The sequence below is a fragment of the Pipra filicauda genome, unplaced genomic scaffold (assembly GCF_003945595.2).
Source record: "Pipra filicauda isolate LSUMZ 115617 unplaced genomic scaffold, ASM394559v2 scaffold587_size370460_pilon, whole genome shotgun sequence".
NCBI lineage: Eukaryota > Metazoa > Chordata > Aves > Passeriformes > Pipridae > Pipra > Pipra filicauda.
The window spans coordinates 67102-87227 of NW_024104739.1; the positions used below are offsets into that span (position 1 = coordinate 67102).

Here is a 20126-nt window from a genome sequence, read left to right on the forward strand (position 1 = left end):
GGTCCCAGGACACTTTGGGGGGACACACAACACAGAGGGAGGGGAAATTTAGGCCCCCTGCCCCCCCCAGCAGCTCCACGCCCCTGTGAGGGGCCCCCCCAGCCCCCTTTTTGGGGAGGGGTCCCAACCACACCAGAGACCCCTCCCCCCTTCCAGCCTCCACTAAACACCCTACTCCAGGGGGGTCCCCCAAAACCCAACCTCTTTTATTACAACAAAGCTGTACAGTTTGCGGGGGGGGTCCCGCAGCCCCCTCTACCCCGAGGGATAGGCCTTGATGATCTTGACGTCATCCAGGGGCCGGTCCTGGGCATTGGTCTCCACCATGGCCAGGCGGCCCAGCACGCCCATGCCCTGGCACACGCGCCCGAAGATGCTGTGCTTGCCATCCAGCCATTGCGCAGGGCCCAGTGTCAAGAAGAACTGGCTGCCATTGGTGTCCGGCCCCGCGTTGGCCATCGCCAGGATCCCGGCGCCTGAGGGACATGGGGACATGGGGACAGGGACCTCAGGGAGGGACATGGCACTCCATGGCCAAGGTCTTAGTATCACAGGGAACAGGTCACCTCATAGATGGGGACTCAGGGGACATGGGAGCTCATGGATGAGGACTCAGGGACATGTCACCTCAGGGATGGGGACACAGGGACATGGACCTCAGGGGGAGGACATGGGGACATGGCACCCCTTGGTTAAGGTTCATGTCACCTCCAAGGATGGAGACAGAGGAGACATGGCACACCTTGGCCAAGGTCTTGGTATCATGAGGGACACGTCACCTCATGGATGGGGACTTAGGGACATGGGAGCTCAGGAATGGGGACACAGAGAACATGGCACCCCGTGGCCAAGGCCTTGGTATTATGGGAACATGGCACCTCATGGAAAGGGATGGAAAAGACATGGCACCCAATGGATGGGGTCCTGGGGGACATGTCACCCAGTGGAGGGATCTTAGGGAACCTTAGGAAGAACTGGCTCCCATTGGTGTCTGGCCTTGCATTGGCCATTGCCAGGATCCCAGTGCCTGAGGGACACAGGGACAGGGACCTTTTGGGGGGGACATGGGGATACAGGGACATGGACCTCAGGGGTGGGGACACAGGGATGTAGCACCCCATACAAAGGGACATGGCACCCCATTGATAAGGTCCTGGTACCATGGGGGACATGCCATCCCATGGATGATCCCCCATGAACGGGGTCGGGGGGACATGGCACCTCATGGTTGGGGTCCTGAGGGACACAGGGACATTTCAATCCAAGGATGGGGACACAGGGGGCCATGGTTCACCCCATGGCCAAGGTTCTCACATGATGGTGGCCATGACATTCCTATGGATGATCCTTCATGGATGGGGTCTTTGGGGATATGGGGGATGTGTCATACTATGGATGGGTCCTGAGGTCCTGGTGGATATCCCACGCCTTGACCAGGGTCCTGGGGATCCCAGGGGCCCCAGGGGGTCTTCCCTGCTATAGGTGAGGTCCTGGGGATCCTGGGGGTCTTCCCTGCTATATGTGGGGTCCCAGGGTCCTGCCCTGCTATAGGTGGGGTCCTGGGGATTCTGGGGGTCCCAGGGGTCCTGCCCTGCTATAGGGAGGCTCCCAGTTTCCCGGGGGTCCCAGGGGTCCAGCCCTGCTATAGGTGGGCTCTCAGTGTGCCGGGGGTCCCCCCCCACTCACCAGTGAACTTCAGGTCAGGGTGCAGCTCATCCTCAAACTGCTTCCCGTAGATAGAGGCACCGCCGCGGCCTGGGGGAGGATTTTGGGGGTCAGCGGGATCCCTAGCGCCGGGGGGGGCGGTCCCAGGGGGATCCTGGGGGGTGTCTCATGCTCACCGGTGCCCGTGGGGTCCCCACCCTGCACCATGAAGTCCTTGATGACACGGTGGAACTTGGTGCCATTGTAGTACCCACGACGGCTGAGCTCGGCAAAGTTCTTACATGTGCGGGGGGCGTGCAGCCAGTACAGCTCCAGCACCAGGGATCCCATCCTGGGAATGGGAATACTGGGAATGGGAATGGGGCTGTGCAGCTAGGACAGCTCGAGCACCAGGGACACTGGGACACTGGGAATACCAGGAATGAAATGGGAATGGCACTGGGAATGGGGGCTGTGCTGCCAGTGCAGCTCCAGCACCAGGGATCCCATCCCAGGAATGGGAACAGTGGGAAAGGGAATGGTCCCAGGAAATGGGCTCACCCCACTGTGACTCCACGGGATCAGGGCAGAGGCACAGTGGGGGGAAGGGAGGGGATCGGGGGGCAATGGGGGGCAACGGGACACCAGGGGGACACTGGGGGGGCAACCGGGACTGGGGGATAACGGGGCTGGGACTGGCAGACACCGAGAACAACGGGACATGGTGGGGACACCGGAGGGGTCTCCAGTCCCGGGGGGGTAACCGGGGCTGCCCCGACTGGGAGACACCGGGAGCTTCTCCGTGCCCACCGGGGAACCAGGCGCTGCCCGGGACACACCCCGGGTCATGGACACCGGTGGACACTGGGGGGGCTGGGGGACACCGGGGGCTGCCTGGGACCGGGGGGAACACCGGGGATCACGGACACCGGAGTCTAGTTTGATACCCGAGGGTCTGGGGGCTCACAGACCCCGGGGACTGCCCGATCCCGGGGACTCACGGACACCGGGGTGGCTCAGGAGGGACCCCGGGGGTTGCCCGGTCCCGAGAGCTCGCGGTCAGTGGGGGCTGCCCGGTACAAGGAGGGACCAGGGGGACACCGGGGGTTGGTGGCAACGAATGGTCTGTGGGCTCATGGACCCCGGAGGTTTCCCGGTCCCGGGGGGGGCTCAGTATCGAGCCTGGTACCGGGAGTAGGGGGGTGGGGGTGGCAGCCCCCGCTGTCCCTGATGTCCCCGCGGCAGGGGGCGGGGCTAGGGGGTGGGCGGGGCCTCTCCCGGTGCCGGCGGGGGGCCCGGGCCCGCTCCTTACGTGGTCTCCATGGACACCGTCGGGGGCTGCCACGAGTCGGGAGGCACGGCTGGCGCGGCGGCCATGGCGGGCGCGCGCTTCCGGGACACGCCCCCTTCCTGTCTCTATGAATGGAGGGCGGGGCGAGCGGGAGAGGGACAACCAATCAGCGCGAGGCGCGCAGAGGAGATTGTCCAATCGGCGTCGCGGCGTAAGTAGGGCCAGCCAATGGGTGGAGGGGGCGGGGCCGCCTCCGTTGAGCCGCAAGGGGCGGGGCGGTTCTAATCAGGTCATGCCCCCTGCATGAAGCCACGCCCCCCGCGGCGAGCGCGGAGCGGGAGCCGGGGGCGGTGAGAGGGGAGGATGGTGGGGGGGATAAGGGGGGGACACGGGACCATCCTGGGGGGTTCGGGGGGGGCCCGGCGGGGAAACCGGCCAGGAGGACACGGGCGGACCGCGGGGAGCACGGATGGACTTCCCCCGTGCGGGGATGAGGTGACGCGGAGTCGGAGTGCGGGGCTGGGACCACCCAGAGGGGGCTGAGACCACCTTAGTGTGGGGCTGGGGACACCCAGGGATGGGGCTGCGGGGCTGGGGACACCCAGGGATGGGGCTGCGGGGCTGGGACCCCCCTGTGGTGCTGGGACCCTCTTACTATGGGGTGGGACCCCCAGGGATGGGGGTGTGGGGCTCGGACCACCAGGGATCGGGATGTGGGGCTCGGACCACCAGGGATCGGGATGTGGGGCTGGGACCGCCCGCTGGGGCTGGGACCCCCTTAATGTAGGGCTGGGAACCGCGGGGTTGGGGGTGTGGGGCTGGGACTCTCTTACTGTGGGGCTGGGACGCCCAGGGGTCAGGGTGAGGGGCTGGACCCCCGGTGGAGCTGCGACTCCCTTAGTGTAGGGCTGGGGACCCCCAGGGATAGGAGTGTGGGGCTGGGACCCCCAGGGATCGGGATGTGGGGCTGGGACCCCTTTAGTGTAGGTCTGGGACCCCCGGGGATGGGTGTGTGGGACTGGGACCCTCAGTGTGGGGCTGGGACCCCCAGGGATCAGAATGTGGAGCTGGGACCCCCCAGTGAGGCCGGAACCCCCTTAGTGTGAGGCTGGGGACCCCCAGGAGTGGGGGTGCCGGGCTGGGACCCCCTCGTGGTTCTGGAACTCTCCTAGCATGGGGTTGGGGACCCCCAGGGATGAGAGTGCAGAGCTGGGACCCCCCATGCAGGAATGGGGTGACGTGGAGTTGGAGTGCGGGGCTGCAACCACCTTAGTGTGGGGCTGGGGAACCCGGGGAGAGTGGGGGGGTGGGGCTGGGACCCTCTTAGGATAGGGCTGAGGTGCCCCAGGGATGGGGGTGTGGGGTTGGGACACCCCAGTGTGGCTGTGAGGACCGGGGTGGGAGCTGGGACCCCCCACTGTCGGACTGGGATCCCCAGAACTGGGAATGTGGGGCTGGGACCTCCATATGTAGCACCGAGGACCCCCGGGCTGGGGGTGCGGGACTAGGACCCCCAATGTGGCACTGGGGACCCCCTGTTGTGGCACTGGGGACCCCCAAGGATCGAGTTGTGGGGCTGGGACCCCCCCAATGTGGCACTGGGGACCCCCGGGTTGGGGGTGCGGCACTGTGAGTCCCCCGGGCGGGGGTCCCCGGTGTCCCCTCCCCGTCCCTGTCCCCGTCCCGATGACGCGGAGCCTGGCGGTGCCTGGCACAGGCGGTGCCACCCGGGCACTGGCCGGTGCCACCGGGTCCCCAGGGGGGTCGAGGACACCGAGGGGGGGGTCAGGCCCTGGCGGGGGGACCCCGCCGGGGTTGGTGGTGACCCCCCTGCTCCCTCAGCAGCCCCGAGCCCAGGCGATGGCCGAGGACCGAGGTACGGCAGTGACAGTGACAGTGCCAGCCCCGCGTGTCCCCTGTGTCCCCTCCCCGTGCAGGGGGGCCGGGGCTCGCCCCCAGTGTCCCCCGTGTCCCCTCCCCACGCGGGGGGGCAGGAGCTCACCCCCAGTGTCCCCCCAGATGTGCGATTTGTCACCGAGGAGAGCTTTGACTTCGGGATCCTGTCCCCCTCTGACAGGTACGGGGGGGCTGGGGACAGGGGGGCACAGGGGGGACAGGGGGACATGAGGGAGACAGGGGGAGACGGGGGGGACATGAGAACTGGGAGACAGGGCGGGACGGGGGACATGGGGGGGACAGGGGGGAGAGGAGGATGGGGGGACATTCATGGGAGTGGGGGGGACATGGGGGGGAACAAGGGGGGGGCAGGGGGACATGGATGGGAATGGGCAAGACAGGGGGACATGGGGGGGGAACAAGGTGGAGAGGGGAGACTGGGGGACAGGGCACCCCGCAGATGGGGACATGGGGGACAGGGCACCCCATAGTTGGGACATGGGAGACAGAAGGGACATGACTGGGACATGGGGGGACAAGGGGGACATGGATGGGATTTGGTGGGCAGATGGGACATGGCACCCTGTGGATGGGGACATGGGGGGACGGGGGGACATAGATGGGATTTGGGTGACAGGGGAGACAGGGCACCCCATGGATGGGGACAGGGGAGACAGGGCACCCCATGGATAGGGTTGGGGGGGGCATGGCACCTCATCCTTGGGGTCCTGGGGGACATGGTATTCTATGGGCAGAGTCACAGGGCATGTGCCACTCCACAAACAGGATCCTGGGGGTCCTAGGGACATCCCACCGCATATATGTGGCTCTGGGGGATGTGTCACCCCATAGATGTGGTTCTGAAGGTCCTGGAGGATGTGTCACCCTGTGGGTGGGGTCCTGGGGGTCCTGAAGGATGTGTCACCCCATGGATGTTGTTCTGGGACTCCTGGGGGTCCTGTGGACATGCCTCCCCCCGGATGTGGCTCTGGGGGTCCTGTGGACATGCCACCCCCCCCCCATGGATGTGGCTCTGGGGGTCCTGAAGGATGTGTCACTCTGTGGGTGAGGTCCTGGGGGGCCTGGGGGATGTGTCACCCCATGGGTGGGGTCCTAGGGGTCCCGTGGACATGCCCTCCCCAGATGTGGTTCTGGGGTCCCGGGGGTGCCATAAGTGGGGTCCTCGCTGGGGTGGGGGGATCCATGCCACCCTTGCGGTGGTGGGGAAGTGACAGCGGGGGGGTGGTGGGGACAGTGCTGAGCCCCCCTTCCTCTCCACCCCAGCCAGGATGAAGAGGAGGACGAGGAGAGCCCGGGCGGGGGGTCCCGGCGCGGGGGAGGGGGCAGCGGGCGCTGGAGCCCCCTGCGAGGTGCCCGCCTGGAGGAGATGGTGCGGGAGGCCACTCGCTTGGCCGCCCAGCTCGAGGGGTGTCACCTGCCCCCCCCCGCCCCCGGGGACCCCCCTGGCCCCGCCGCCACCCCCCCAGGCACGCCCCGCAGCCCCCGGCGCCAGACGTTCGTGGTGAAGGACAGCCCGGTGAGGGCACTGCTGCCCACCGTGGAGTCCCAGGCACCGCCCCCCGCCAAGCCCCGGGGGGGGTCTGCTGCCACCGCTGTCCCCAAAGTAAGTGACACCCCGGGGGGTGTCCTCATCCATCCCCCCTGTCACCAGCCATGGGTCCCCCCTGTCCCCATCCATGTCTCCCCTGTCCCCCCTGTCCCCATCCACGTCCCCCCATCCCACCTGTCACCATCCATGGAGTCCCCCTGTCTCTTCTGTCCCCCCGTCCTCATCCAGGTCCCCCATGTCCCCCCCCGTCCCCCATGCCCCTCTGTCCCCATCCATGTCCCCCTGTCCCCCCTGTCCCCTCTGTCCCCCATTGTCCCCCCATCCCCCCATCCCCATCCATGGAGTCCACCCTGTCCCCATCCATGTCCCCCCTATTCCCCCTGTCCCCCCTGTCCCGTCCCTGTCCCCAGGGGGCACCACGAACCCCCACTCCCTTGCTGAGCACCGTCCCTGTGTGTCGTCCCCCCCTCTTTGCAGACCTCCCCCAGCCGTCACTTCACGGCAGCGCCCAAGGGCCCCCCCGGGGTCAGGGGACCCCCCCCCAGCCGCGGGGGCCCGCCCCGGCCGTGCCTCACCCAGGGGCAGGGGAGCAGTGCCCGGGGCAGGTCGGAGCCCCCCCGGGGGGCCACGGCAGGTACGAACGGAGGGGGGGGACACGGGGACACCGCGCCCACGGGGAGGCCCAGGCGGTGCCTCCATGCCCCCCTCTCTCCCCAGGCCAGCCCAAGGCGAGAGGGGGCCCCACTCCCTGCCCCCCCCCCGCCCGCCAGCCCCACACCAGGAGCACGGCCCCCCCGGGCCCTTCGGGCCGCCCTCCGGCCCCCGGCGCCCTCCCCAAGGTGCCCCCCCGGCCCCCCGCGGCGGGCGGCAGGACCCCCACCCCCCGAGGTAAGGCTGGGGGGGCTCTGGGGGGGCGGGGGCCTCCCGCCGTGCCTCAGTTTCCCCACAGTTTCCCTCCCCTTTGCAGGCACGGGAGGGGCGCGGGGGGCCCCCTCCACCGCAGCCTCGGCCTGCAAGGCGGGATCCCCCCCCGCCCGCCTGTGGCCCCCCCGCAAGACGGCAGCGAGCAGCACCCCAAGGTGACACCCCCGGGCCCCCCCCGCGCCCACCGGAGGGGCTCGGCGTGCCCGCCCCCCCCCTCCAACCTGGTGTGCGGTGGGGGGGGACAGAGCCGGGACCCTCCCCAAGGATGAACGAAAGCACTCTCTGGGTTTTGGAGGGGGGGGGGACAGAGCCGGCCCCCCCCCAGGATCAAACCAAGTCGCTCTCTGCATTTTGGGGAGGGAAGGAGGGAGCAGAGCCGGGACCCCCTCCAGGGACAAACCAAGGCACCCTCTGGGTTTTGGGGTTGGGGGGAGGCAGAGCCGGGGACCCCCAGGGACGAACCGAGACACCAACTGGGTTTTGGGGTGAGGTGGCAGAGCCGAGCCCCCCCCTCCCGGCTGACTAGCCAAGGCACCCACAGGATTTTGGGGGAGGGGGGGCAGAGCTGGGACACCCCAAGGACAAGCTGGGGTTGGGGGGGCTCAGATCTAGGAACCTCCACGGACAAACCAAGACACCAGTTGGGTTTTGGGGGGAGGGGGCATCAGAGCCGGGGCTCCCCCAGGGATGAACCAAGACACTAGTTGGATTGTGGGGTGGGGGGATCAGAGCTGGGGGCTCCCCAGGAAGGACCCAAGGCACCCACAGGGTTTTGGGGTGGGGGGGCAGAGCCAGGCCCCCCACAGGAAGGACCCGAGGCACCCTCTGGGTTTTGCTTTAATTACAAAAGGTCCCGTCAGCCATAGAAACCCCCCTGCCCACCCCTCAGCATGCAGGGTTCTCTCTCCTCCCCCCCCAAGCCCCACCTCTGGGTGCCCCCCCTAACCCCCACCCCTGGGGGGGGATGGGTAACTATGGGGGGGGCTCAGAAATCCCTGCACCCCCCACCTGACCCCACCCCGGGGGGGTTGGCACCACAACTGGCACCACAATTGGCACAATGGAGGGGGGGTTGGCACCTTGGGGGGGGTTGGGGGGTCGGCACAATGGTAGGGGGTTATAAATCCCTTTTTTTTTGTATTTTCATGTATTTTTTAAATAAAACCCTTTGCCGGGCGTGGGGGATGATGACTGGGGGGGAGGGTGAGGGGGGGCACCTGATGCCACCCCCCCTTCCCAAGGTGCCAATCCCTGCCAGGATCCAAAGTGCAATGGGGAGGGAGGGGGGCTGTGGCTCCTTTCCCCTCCTCCTCAATCCTGGTGCCCCCCCCCCAGTCCCGGTGCCCTCCCCCCCCCAGTGTCCTGGTGCCCCCCTGGCACTGGGGGGGGCAGTTCCCGCTGGGTGGGTCCCCGTTAGATCGAGGTCTCGTCGCTCCTGGGGGGGGGAGGGAGGGGATGGATAAAATGGGGGGGTTGGCACAAAGTGTGTGTTGGGGGGGGGATAAAAAACAAGACAGACAGATGCGTGATGGGGGGGGTGCCAGAGTGCCCTCTATGCCCCCCAGCACCCAGTGCCCGCCCTGGAGGGATGATGAAGGGGTGGGGGCGATGAGGGGAGGCAGGACCCCCCCATGAGTTAATGGAGAAAATTAAAGAACAGAAATCTGGGGGGGGAGGAGAGAAAAGCCGGGTTAGTGCCAACGGTGCCAACCCCCCCTGGGCACCCTCATCCACCAAGGGGGGACAGCGGGTGTCTAACAGGCACCCAATGGGCACCCCAATATCCAGTGGGCACCCAGTGGACACCCCAATATCCAGTGGGCACCTGGCAGGCACCCCAATACCCAATGGACACCCCAAAGACACCCAACAGGCACCCCAAGGGATGCCCCAACACCCAACAGGCACCCCAATATCCAGTGGGGACCCAATGGACACCCCAACACCCAATGGACACCCCAATATCCAGTGGGGACTCAATGGACACCCCAGCACTCAATGGGCACCCAATGGACAGCCTGACATCCAATGGGCACCCCAACACCCAACAGACACCCAGCGGGCACCCCAAGGGGTACCCCAACACCCAACAGGCACCCCAACATCCAATGGAACCCCAACACCCAGTGGGCACCTTAACACCCAATGGACAGCCCAATGCCCACTGGACACCTGGGGGGCACCCCAATATCCAACGGGCACCCAATGGGCACCCAACAGGTGCTGCTAGACCTGATGGCCACCCAACAGGTGCCCTTTGGGTGGTCAATGGGGGCACTCAGTGATCAATGGGCACCCAGTGGGCACCCAATGAGAACTCTTGCACCCTATGGGCACCAAGAGGAGCCCTGGCACATAGTAGTCTCCTGTCAGTTACCTTGGCACCCAGTGGGAACCCAGTGGGCACCCAAAGAGCATCCAGCGGACGCCCAAAAGGAGCCCTGGCACCCAAAGAACACCTCATGGGCACCCCACGGGTACCCTTGAACCCAGTGGGTGCCCAAAGGGAACTCTGGCACCCAAAGGGCACCTCTTGGGCAACGTGGCACCCAATGGGCACCCAGTGGGATCCCTGGCACCTGATGGGCATCCAAAAACCACCCTCACACCCAGTGGGTGCCCAAAGGTAACCCTGGCACCCAAAGACCCCCCCAATGGGCACCCAAAGCCACCCTCACACCTGATGGGCACCCAAAGGGCACCTCTTGGACACCCTGGCACCCAATGGGAGCCCTGGCACCTGATGTACCCATGGCACCCCATGGGCACCCAACAACCACCCTGGCACACCATGGACACCCAAAACCAACCCGGGCACCCCAAGGACTCCCAATGGACACCCAGAAGCACCCCGGGCACACGCTGGCACTCACTCGGAGCCGGAGGAGTCCTCATCAGCGGTGCCTGCGCGGATGCTCATGGCGATGGGGGTGAGGCCGCTCAGCTGCTCCTCGAGGCTCTGCCGGGCCCGGGGGGCCGGGGGAGCACCCCCGTCACTGCCTGACGAGGCGACCGTACCCGCAGGGGGCGGCGGTGGGGGCCCGGGGCGCTGGGCACTGCCCCCCCGCTCACTGATGGGGGGCAGGCACTTCTTCTTCAGGATCCCTGCAGGGGAAGGGGCATCACCCGGCAGGTTTGGGGGCTTCCCATCCCACACACACCCCCTGGCACCCAAAGGGCACCCGGGAGGGACCCTGGCACCCAAAGGGTGCTCAATGGCCATGTTGGCACCCATTGGGTGCCCAAAGGGAACTCTGGCACCCAAAGGGTATCCAATGGGCACCTTGGCACCCAAGGAGTGTCCAAAAGGACCTCTGGCACTGGATGGGCACCCAAAAAGAACCCTGGCACCCAAAGAGTGTCCAGTGGGCACCTGGGCACCCATTGGGTGCCCACAGGAAGCTCTGGTACCTGATGGACACCTGAAAAGTACCCTGGCACCCACCGGGCACCCTCGAGCCCATACCTTTGTGTGGGTGGGGCAGGGGCAGCAGCAGGGGTTCCCTGGGCAGGGCTTCCCCGTTGGGCCTGGGAGGGTCTCCCCGGGGGGGGCCCCTTGCCCCCCCTGCCGGCTGCACCCGCAGCCCCTCGGTGCCTGCCACGCCCTCGCTCTCGCTCGCCGTCGTCACGAATTCCCCGGGCCAGTACGGGCACCCCGGGGGCATCCGGGCGGCACCTGCAGGCAGGGGGTTGGTGGGATGGGCAGGGCCAGGGACCCCTCGGGCCCCCGTGGGTGCCCCCCAGCAACAACGAGCCAGGGCCAGGGTCCCCCCAAACCCACTGGGTGCCCCCCCTCAGCACCCCAGACTGGGGGAGGGACTCCCCTCATACCCACTGTACCCACTGGGTACCCCCCAGCAACACCAAGCCAGGATCAGGGACCCTCCCCAACCCCACTGGGTGCCCCCCCCCTCCCCAGCACCGGTCAGGCCAAGGGTCCCCCCATCCCCAGTGGGCGGACGTTGGCTGTTGGGGGGCCGTTACCGGGGCCGGGGGGGGGCGGGGGAGCCCCAGGCAGGGGGTCCCAGCCGGGGGGGGGCTCGTCGTCGCTGTCCGACGAGTGGGTGGAGCCGTAGGAGCCGCTCGGGTCGTCCAGGGACAGGTCACTGTCCGAGTCCGTGTCGTGCTCTGGAGGGGTCACGGCTCAGGGGGGGCCCGGGGACACCCCCCGTGCCCCCCCACAGGTGGGGGTCGTTACCCTCGGGCTGCTCCTGCGCATCGAGGAAGAGTCCCCCGGGCTCGGGCAGCAGCCCCGGGCTGCCCGCCAGCCCCGAGTCCTCCCTGGGGGGGGACACATGGCAGTGTCAGTGCCTGGCACCCCCTTGGGGCCCCAAAACCACTGACAGACACCCCTCGGAACCCCAAAAATACCGACAGACACCCCAACACCACCGACACCCCCCTGGGACCCCAAAACCACTGCCAGACACCTGCTGGGACCCCAAACCCACTACCATCCCACCACTCCATCCCTGTGCCACCCCTCCAGCCCAGTGCAGTGCCCCCAACCCACCAACTGCTTAACCCACCGCTCTACCACTCCATGACCTGCCACTCCAGTGCCGTGCCCCCACCCCTGCAACCCACCCCACGACCCCATGACCCTGCCACCCCCCATGCCCATTGCCATGTCGCCCCCCCACCCCTGAGTCGTGCCATCCTGCCACCACTCTGCCACTCTGCCACTGCAGTGCTGTGTCACACCCCCACCTTGCCACCACCCACCCCCCCCTCACCCTCTCACCCCAACACCCCAGGGCCATGTCACCCCACTCCCCCATCACCTGCCAGCACCCTGCCACCACCCCGCCATCCTGCCACATCAGTGCCATCCCCATTGTCTCCCCGTGCCACGGGCGATGCCCGCCGTGCCCGCACCTCCTGACGAAGGGGATGTAGCTGTGATGGCTCTTGCCTGACCGGGCTGTGCTGTGCAGGGATCCCGAGGACCCCCCGCCCGGGGGGGGGCACAGCGGCCCTGCCACATATGTGCTGTCCCCGCTGTACGCCTGGCACAGGCACAGGGATGTCACGGCTGGGCTGCCCCGAGCCCCCCCGAGCCCCCTGGGGGGCTGGAAACAGGACAGGGGCATCACAGCCGTGCCGGGGTGCCCCGAGCCCCCCTCTGTCCCTCGGGGGGCTGGCACGGGGATAGGGACATCGCAGCCCTGCCAGGGGCTACCCCAAGGCCCTCTGAGCCCCCTATGCCAGAGACAGGAACGACACAGCCGTGCTAGGGGCTGCCCCCAGTCCCCCCAAGCCCTCCATGCCTTCCGGGGGTCTGGCACGGGCACAGGGATGCCACAGCCCAGCCACGGGCTCCCCAGCCCCCCCGTGCCAAGGACAGGGACAACGCAGTCATTCCAGGGACTGCCTTGAGACCCCCCGGCACCCCCAGCAACCCCCGGGGAGCTGGCACGGGGACAGGGACATCACAGGGGTGCCCCGAGGCCCCCGTGCCCTCTCCCATGCCCCCTCCCGTGCCCCCCCTATCCCCCCCGGCACTCACGGGTGTCAGGGTGGCCTTGGTGGCCAGTGGGGGGTGGTGGCGGCGGGCACAGCTCAGGCGGAGGCTCCTCCGCACCTCCTTGCTCAGCACCACACAGGACAGGAACATGAGGGGCCCCTGGGCACACGGGGGGGCACATGGGCATGGGGGGCACAGGGGAGGGGTCGGACAGCCTCGTGGGGGACCCCAGTGTCACCTGAGGGGGCTCCCTGAGACATGGGAGGCACCCCTTTGGCACCCCAAACTGGGTGAAGGGACCCCCACACACACTGGGTGCCCCCCATGGGCACCCTGGATACAGTAAGGGACCCCCCCCATGCCCACTGGTGCCCCCAAAATGGGTTTGGGACTCTGTGAGCTCTGGGAGTCCCAGGAGGGGAGGTGCCAGGGCTCTCTGGGGGTCCCAGGGTGGGCTCTGGGGGTCCCAGGGGTGGTGGACTCTGGAGGTCTCAGGAGTGGAGGTTCTCAGCTCTCTAGGGGTCCCTGGGGGTCCCCAGGGTGGGCTCTCCGGGGGTCCCAGGGTAGGGGTTCTGTGCTTTCAGGGGGTCCCAGGGAGCGATGGGGGTGCCCGCTGACCTGGAGGCAGTTGGAGGCAGCAAACAGGTAGTGGCACAGCAGGGCATCACTGTTCACCGACAGCAGGGCCAGCAGCCAGGCCAGGCTGGGCACAGTCAGGAGCACGGCTGCTGTGCGGACCCCCGACCTAGCACCCAACAGCACCCCAGTGTCACCCAACAGCACTCTAGTGTCACCCCAGTGTCACCCACACCACCAGCATGGCCGCCGTGCGGACTCCTGACCTGCCACCCCAGTGCCACCCAACAGCGTCCCAACAGCACCACAGCAGCAGCACGGCCACTGTGACACCCCCAACCTGAGTACCCCGATGTCACCCCAGTGTCACCCCATGTCACAGCCCCCTGTACCTCCCCCCCTGTGGGTGCCCCAATGCCCTGTGCCCCCCACCCTCCACAGGCACCCCAACACCCCATACCCCCCTGTCCCCAGTGCCCCCCTGCCCCCCCACGGGTGTCCTGTGCCCCCCTGACCCCACAGATGCCCCAACCTCTCCCTCCTTTAATGCCCTCCTTGGGCATTAAAGCCCCCAGTATTGCCCTGCCCCCAATGCCCCCTGCCCCAAATGTCCCCTTACCCCCCATGGGTCCCCCTGCTACCCCTCCAGTGCCCCCTTGTCCCCAGTGCCTCCCTGTCCCCTTCAGTACCCCCAATACCCTCCACCGGTGCCCTCTTGTCCCCCAATCCCCCTTGCCCTCCTTGGGTGCTCCCCCTGGCCCTCATGGGTCCCCCTGTGCCCCCAGTGCCCCCCATTGGTTCCCCCCCTGCCCCCTGTGCCCCCCCGCCCCCTATGGGTGTCCCCCATACCCCCAATGCCCCCCATGCCCCCCTGTCTGCTGTGCCCCCAGCCCCCTGTGAGTGCCCCCCGCCCCCAGTGGTCCACCCCAGCCCCCGGTGGCTGTCCCCAGCCCCCTGTGAGTGCCCTCTGCCCCCCATGGGTGCCCCCAGCCCCCCGTGGGTGCCCCCTGCCCCCCGTGGGTGCCCCCTGTCCCCGGTGGTCCCCCCAACCCCCCCGTGGGTGCCCCCTCGGGGCACTCACGCCGAGCCCTTCTTCTGGAAGCCCTGTGGGGTGGCGCACGCGGCCCTGCCCGCCAGCACCAGGAAGAAGATGCCGACCTGGGGGCGAGGGGGGTGAGCGGGGCGGATGGGTGGGGGTCTCCCCCACCCCCCCACCCCCCCGGCCCCCACTCACGGCGAGGGCGGCGGCGGCGGGGCCGGCCAAGCTCCACACGAGGGGGTCGTGCAGGGCCAGCCAGCAGAACTCGGGGGTCCCGTAACCCTCGGGGTCCAATCCCACGGCCAGGCCTACAAAAGGGGGCGCAGGGGCGGGGCTGAGAGGGGGCGGGGCTAAGGGGAGGGGCTAAATGGAGCATGGGTGGGGCAGGTGAGGGGGTAAGGTCGGGGGTGGGGCTGCTTCAGGGGCGGGGCTACGCGGAGTGGGGCTTTGATGGCAGGGGGGCGCTGGGGATAAGAGGGCGCCCATGAGGGGTTTTGGGGGCACAGAGGGGACCCATGGGGGGCTTTGGGGGGCATTGGGGACAAAGGGGCACCCATGGGGTGCTTTAGGGGCATGGAGGGGACCCATGGAGGGCAGGGGGGCACTGGGGGCTATTCTGGATTGGGGAGGTGCAATTTGGGATTGAGTGGGGCTATTCTGGGTTGGGGCGGGGTATTCCAAAGTGGGTGTGGCTACTCTGCATTGAGGTGGGGTTATTCTGGAATGGGTGGGGCTATTCTGAAATGGGGGCAGGGCTATTACAGATTGGGGGTGTGGCTATTCTGGATTGGGTGAGGCTATTTGGGATTGGGGGTTGGGTTACTCTGGATTGGGGTGGGGCTATTCTGGATTGAGCAGGACTATTCCCTATTGGGGGTGGAGCTCTTCTAGATTGGGTGGGACTATCCTGTTGGGGGTGTGGCTATACCCAGGGGTGTGGCTATGCTGGGCAAGATGCACCTGAGGGAGGGGCTATATCCTGGGGGCGGGGCTACACTTGGAAATGAGATCAATCTGATTGGGGAGGGGGCTCGAGGGGGCGGGGCCATCACTGAGAAGGGGGCGGGGCCACCAGAAGGCGTTGGCCCAGGTGGGCACCCGGCACCAGGTGGGCTATGGGGTGAGGGTGGGGCCAGGGGCGGGGTCAAGGGCGGCGCTCACCGGTGATGAAGGCAGGCAGCCCCCAGCCCAGCACGTGGTAGAAGCGCATGGGCCCCCTGTCCACGCTGCGGGGCTCGCTGCGGCGCCGGTACAGGTGAAGGGCCTCCAGCAGCCCCCAGCCCACCGCCCCCAGGTACAGGAACTGCAGCAGGATGGCCACCACCGTGCAGGCCAGCTGGGACACCCCCACCCCCATCACTGGGTGTGCCCCGAGCCCAGCCACACAGTCCCATCCACCCAGGATGGCCACCACTGTGCAGGCCAGCTGGGACACCCCCACCTCTGTCACTGGGTGTCATGGAGCCCACCCACCCAGGATGGCCGCCAGATGGGCCACCACACCCCCTCACTGGGTGTCATTGACCCCACCCACCCATCCCACCCACCCCCAGATAGAGGTACTGCAGCAGGATGGTCCCCACACCCTGTCACTGGGTGTCACTGAGCCCACCTACACTGTGCAGGCCAGCTGGGACACACCCACACCCGTCACTCATTGTCACTGACCCCACCCACCCAGACCCACGCACCCCCAGGTACAGGAACTGCAGCAGGATGGTCCCCACACCCCCTCACTGGGTTCACTGGGTGCTCACTGACCCCCCCAGCCAGCCCTGCCCGCTCCAGCCTGCCCACCACACTCGGGCACAGGATGGCCCCCACCGTGCACACCCTCTGGGCCACATCCCGTCACTGCCATGCCCACCGGCCACACCCAACGAGTCCCACCCACCAAAACCCACCCCTCCCCCCTTACCCTACCTGTTCCAGCCCTAGCCACTCCCCATCACCTCCCCAACCCCAAACCCCCAAATCCCACCATTCCCCACCCCTCCCCCCTCTCACCACTTATTTCACCCACACCCACCCATCCACAACCTCCCCAGTGGTGGATCCCCAACCCCCAAATCCCACCGGTCCCCACCCTTCCCCCACCCCTTCCAGCCCCACCCACCCACCTCCCAGGCTGTGAATCCCCAACCCCCAACACCTAAATCCCACCATTCCTCACCCTTTCCCTCCCACCCTCGCACCCCCAACCTCCCCAGTGGTGGACCCCCAGCCCCAAAACCCCAAATCCCAGCAGTCTCCTCCCGTTCCCCACCCATTCCAGCCACTCCCAAGCTGTGAATTCCCCAACCCTCAATCCAGATCCCCCAATCCTCCCTGTCTCCCCCCTTTGCTGTCCCTGCCCTGCTCACCGGGAGCTCGGCCTGGTTGATGCCGAGCAGGAACACGAGCTGTGCCAGGAGCAGGGCGGCGGCACCGTGCCGCCGGATGCTGTGGCGGTTGGAGCGCAGCCCCCGCAGGGTGCCCAGGGCCAGCACCACCAGGACCAGCCCCGCCAGGGCCACCCCCAGAGAGCCGTAGGTCAGGGCCGCCAGGGGCAGCACCTCCCCGTTCTGTGGAGAGACACGCCCATGGACACGCCCATGGGTACGCCCATCCACAGAGACATGCCCAGGGACATGCTCATGGACATGCCCATCCACGGAGACATGCCCATGGACACATCCATGGATTTGCCCATGAACATGGACACACCCATAGACACACGCATGAACACATCCATGAGCACACTCATGGACACACCCATGGACACACCCATAGACAGGGACACGCCTATGGACACCCATGGAGCCATCCATGGACACACCTATCCACAGGGACACACCCATGAACATGCCCATTGACACGGACATGCCCAAGGACACGCCCATGGACACAGACATGCCCATGGACATGCCCATCAACAGAGACATGCCCATGGAGAGAGACACACCCCCTCCGTACAGCCCATCCAGTCACTGGGCCTGGAAGGCCTCACCCGCAATGCCACACCCCAGTGTGAAACCCCGCCCACATTGTTCAGCCCTGCCCCTTTAATCCCCACCCACATTGCCCCTGCCTCTTGGAGACTGACCTGCCCACCTGCTATTGGCCCCGCCCCAAGGGAGCCCCACCCATCCTGATCAGGTCTGCCCACTGAAGCCCCACCCACCTTCCTCAGCCCCACCCTCACAGGCACTTATTCCTGCACTGACCCTGCCCCATTAGGCCCCTCCCCTTCTGCTATGACCCTCCTACCCCTGTCCCCTCCCCTTTTTCACCAGCCCCTCCCCTGCTCCTGTAGCCCTGCCCCCATGCCTGGAACTGCCCACCAACCTCGTGTGCCCCATGTCCTCGTGTCCCCAGCAGGGCCCTGTCCCCACCCCCTGTGTCCTTCCACGTCCCCTGTGTCCCATCTGTTCCCCCCCATGTCCCTGTGTTCCCACCAGGGCCCTGACCCAGGTCACCCCATGCCCCAGGGTTGCTGTGTCCTATCTGTTCCCCTGTGTCCCCATGTCCTCTCTGTCCCCATACCGCTGTGTTCCCATGGCCCCATAGCCCCATGTCCCCCCATGTCACCCATGTCCCCCCGTGTTCCCATCCCCCTTGTGTCCTCATGGTCCCCATGTCCCCTGGTATCCTCATACCCCCATGTTCCCATGTCCCCCCCATGTCCCCATATCCCTTCATGTCTCCATGTCCCCTCGTGTCCCCATGTCCGCATGTCCCCCACCCCTCCAATGTCCCTTCATGTCCTCATGTCCTTGGTGTTCCCATGCCCCCATGTCCCCCACCCCGCCCATATCCCCTCATGTCCCCGTGTCCCCTGGTGTACCCATCCCCCCATGTCCTGCCATGTCCCCCAGTGTCCCCCCATGTCCCTGGTGTCCCCATCCCCCCATGTCCCTCCATGTCCCCATGTCCCTGGTGTTCCCATCTCCCCATGTCCCCCTATGTCCCCCCGTGCCCCCGGTGTCCCCCTGTCCCACCTCCCGGCGGGATATGTCCATGAGGACGGCGAAGCTGGTCAGGTGGTGGCACTGGCAGCTCACGTGGCTCCGGTTCCTGAAGGCGACCTCGCAGCCCCGCGCCGACCAACCGCCTGCGCCCCCCGTCCTGCGGGGACCCGCGGGGACATCACGGGGACATGATTGACACAGCCACACCCACCGGGCCACAGACCAACCCCCAGTGCCACCCATCCTGCGGGGACCCGCAGGGACACCACGGGGACGTCAGGGACACACCTACACCCACAGGGGTGTCCCTGTACCCCCTGGGCTGTCCCTGTGCCCCCTGGGCTGTCCCTGTCACTCCCAGGGTGTTCCCATTCCCCCCAGGTGTCCCTATCAACTGGGCTGTCCCTGTGCCGCCCCCCCCCCCCCCCGCAGTGTCCCTGTCCCCCCGGAGTGTCCCTGTCCCCCCAGGGTGTCTGCGCCCCCCTCACCGCAGGGAGTGGTTCCAGAACACGCAGATGGGCTTGGAGCGTTCCTGCGTCTCCAGGAGCCGGAACTGGAGGGTGATGGGCTTGGCCAGTGCCCGGGGGGTGCCTGTGCCCGCCGTGCCCCCCGCGTGGACACTGATGCTGACCACGGGTGTGTTGATAATGGGGCGCTTGGGCACCCTGGGGTGGGGCACCGGGATCAGGGGACCCAGTCGGGGCACCCCAAATCCCACCTTGGTGGCCCACAATGTTCTGGCACCCCGCGGGCACCACCCCGCTCATCTGTGGCCCCTCCTTTGCGCACCCCATGGGCACCGTCCCCTGCACCCCCCTCCACAAGACCTCCCCCCTGTGCCCCCACTCCTGCGGCCCCCTCCTTATCCCTTGTGCCCCTCTCTTGGGCACCCCTTGGCATCCCATGGGCCCCATTCTTGGGCACCCCTTGGCCCAGTCTCCCTTTGGTGCCCTCACCCATGGGCACCCCTGGGACCCTCCTTATCTGGTCTTCCGACCCCTTGGGAACCCCTGGGCACCCCATGGACCCCTCCCCCTGCACCCTCACCCCTGGGTACCCCCAATCCCCTGTGCCCCCCTTACCCTTGTCACCCCATGGGTCCAATCCCCTGTGCCCCCCCCCCCAACATGAGCACCCCCTATCCCCTCTTCCCCCACCCCTGAGCACCCCACGGGCACCTTTGGGCACCCATGGGCCCCCTCCCCACCCTGTGTCCCCATCCTGGGGCAATCCACGTGTCCCCCATCCTCGAGCACCCATGGGCCCCTTCCCCATCCTGTGCCCCCATCCTCAGCCACCCCATGTGCCCCCTTTCCCATCCCTGCCCAGCTTTCTGAGGACCCCCCCAGTCCCTCCTCCCGGTACCCTCCCGATGGGCTCCCTCGCCCTGGCATCTCCCCTGCCTCGCCCAGCCCGCCGTGCCCCCCCCGTGCCCCCCGTGCCCCCCTCGGCGGTGGCACCGGAGGCTGCGCTTGTCGCTGTCGAAGCGCGGCGGGAGGAGCCCTGCCAGGGTGCGGTAGATGATGACGCTGGCGATGGCCTGGCCCTCGCCCAGGGCCGGGTGTCGCCTGTGCCGGGTCACCACGGTCACCTCGCCGTCCTCCTCCTCCTCTTCGGCCTCTTCCTCCTCCTCTTCCTCCTCCTGCCCGCCTGCGCCTGGCGGGGCCTGGCCGTGCCCGCTGGAGGGGCCTGGGGGCCACGGGTGGGGGGTGGCATCATGTGTCACTGTCCCCAGGGTCGTCCCAGTGTCCCCCACCCTGCCACCGCCA

The 20126-nt window shown here is 67.4% G+C and overlaps 3 protein-coding genes across 10 annotated transcripts in view; 1 reads left to right on the forward strand and 2 right to left on the reverse strand.

Annotated features, from left to right (window-relative positions):
* Positions 1-185: 185 nt before the first annotated feature.
* Positions 186-3061, reverse strand: PPIL1 (peptidylprolyl isomerase like 1). Its single transcript, XM_027711266.2, has 4 exons — positions 2957-3061; positions 1842-1996; positions 1687-1755; positions 186-476 (listed from the first exon to the last, which is right to left on the reverse strand). Exons 1-4 carry the CDS (start codon positions 3019-3021, stop codon positions 256-258), a joined length of 510 nt encoding a protein of 169 aa, XP_027567067.1. The 5' UTR covers positions 3022-3061; the 3' UTR covers positions 186-255.
* A 1233-nt stretch (positions 3062-4294) lies between these two features.
* On the forward strand, positions 4295-8501 carry PSRC1 (proline and serine rich coiled-coil 1). 2 transcript variants are annotated; one of them, XM_027711316.2, is made up of 6 exons: positions 4295-4811; positions 4955-5012; positions 6116-6455; positions 6879-7035; positions 7119-7289; positions 7369-7544. In XM_027711316.2, the coding sequence occupies exons 1-6, from the start codon at positions 4526-4528 to the stop codon at positions 7482-7484; spliced, it is 1128 nt and encodes a 375-aa protein (XP_027567117.2). In that variant the 5' UTR covers positions 4295-4525; the 3' UTR covers positions 7485-7544. The 2 variants fall into 2 exon arrangements, with proteins under 2 accessions (XP_027567117.2, XP_027567108.1); XM_027711307.2 differs by lacking the exons at positions 6879-7035; positions 7119-7289 and having other exon boundaries at positions 4298-4811; positions 7369-8501.
* Positions 8147-20126, reverse strand: part of CELSR2 (cadherin EGF LAG seven-pass G-type receptor 2) — a 33318-nt gene continuing 21338 nt past the window's right edge. For 4 of the 7 annotated variants that reach the window (XM_039387749.1, XM_027711287.2, XM_039387750.1 and 1 more), the window contains 15 exons: positions 19818-20046; positions 18846-19022; positions 18388-18514; positions 16771-16971; positions 15569-15743; positions 14603-14715; positions 14450-14526; positions 13411-13537; positions 12835-12951; positions 12204-12397; positions 11524-11606; positions 11310-11453; positions 10792-11001; positions 10199-10430; positions 8147-8989 (listed from right to left, as the gene is read on the reverse strand). In XM_039387749.1, the coding sequence (XP_039243683.1) occupies positions 8962-8989; positions 10199-10430; positions 10792-11001; positions 11310-11453; positions 11524-11606; positions 12204-12397; positions 12835-12951; positions 13411-13537; positions 14450-14526; positions 14603-14715; positions 15569-15743; positions 16771-16971; positions 18388-18514; positions 18846-19022; positions 19818-20046 (2234 nt within the window). In that variant the 3' untranslated portion in view covers positions 8147-8961. Of the gene's footprint in view, positions 8990-10198; positions 10431-10791; positions 11002-11309; positions 11454-11523; positions 11607-12203; positions 12398-12834; positions 12952-13410; positions 13538-14449; positions 14527-14602; positions 14716-15568; positions 15744-16770; positions 16972-18387; positions 18515-18845; positions 19023-19817; positions 20047-20126 lie in introns of those variants that run through there. The other 3 variants (XM_027711294.2, XM_027711284.2, XM_039387751.1) reach the window with 3 other exon arrangements.

What these genes read in the sequence shown, in the direction of transcription:
- PPIL1 (XM_027711266.2), bottom strand. Translation starts at nt 3,021, where the DNA reads ATGGCCGCCGCGCCAGCCGTGCCTCCCGACTCGTGGCAGCCCCCGACG. An exon ending in TGGGGACCCCACGGGCACCG is followed by an intron (nt 1,756 to 1,841) that starts GTGAGCATGAGA and finishes ATCCTCCCCCAG; the next exon opens with GCCGCGGCGGTGCCTCTATC. An exon ending in CCCTGACCTGAAGTTCACTG is followed by an intron (nt 477 to 1,686) that starts GTGAGTGGGGGG and finishes CATGTCCCTCAG; the next exon opens with GCGCCGGGATCCTGGCGATG.
- PSRC1 (XM_027711307.2), top strand. Translation starts at nt 4,526, where the DNA reads ATGTGGCACTGGGGACCCCCGGGTTGGGGGTGCGGCACTGTGAGTCCC. An exon ending in GGCGATGGCCGAGGACCGAG is followed by an intron (nt 4,812 to 4,954) that starts GTACGGCAGTGA and finishes GTGTCCCCCCAG; the next exon opens with ATGTGCGATTTGTCACCGAG. An exon ending in CTGCCACCGCTGTCCCCAAA is followed by an intron (nt 6,456 to 7,368) that starts GTAAGTGACACC and finishes TCCCCTTTGCAG; the next exon opens with GCACGGGAGGGGCGCGGGGG.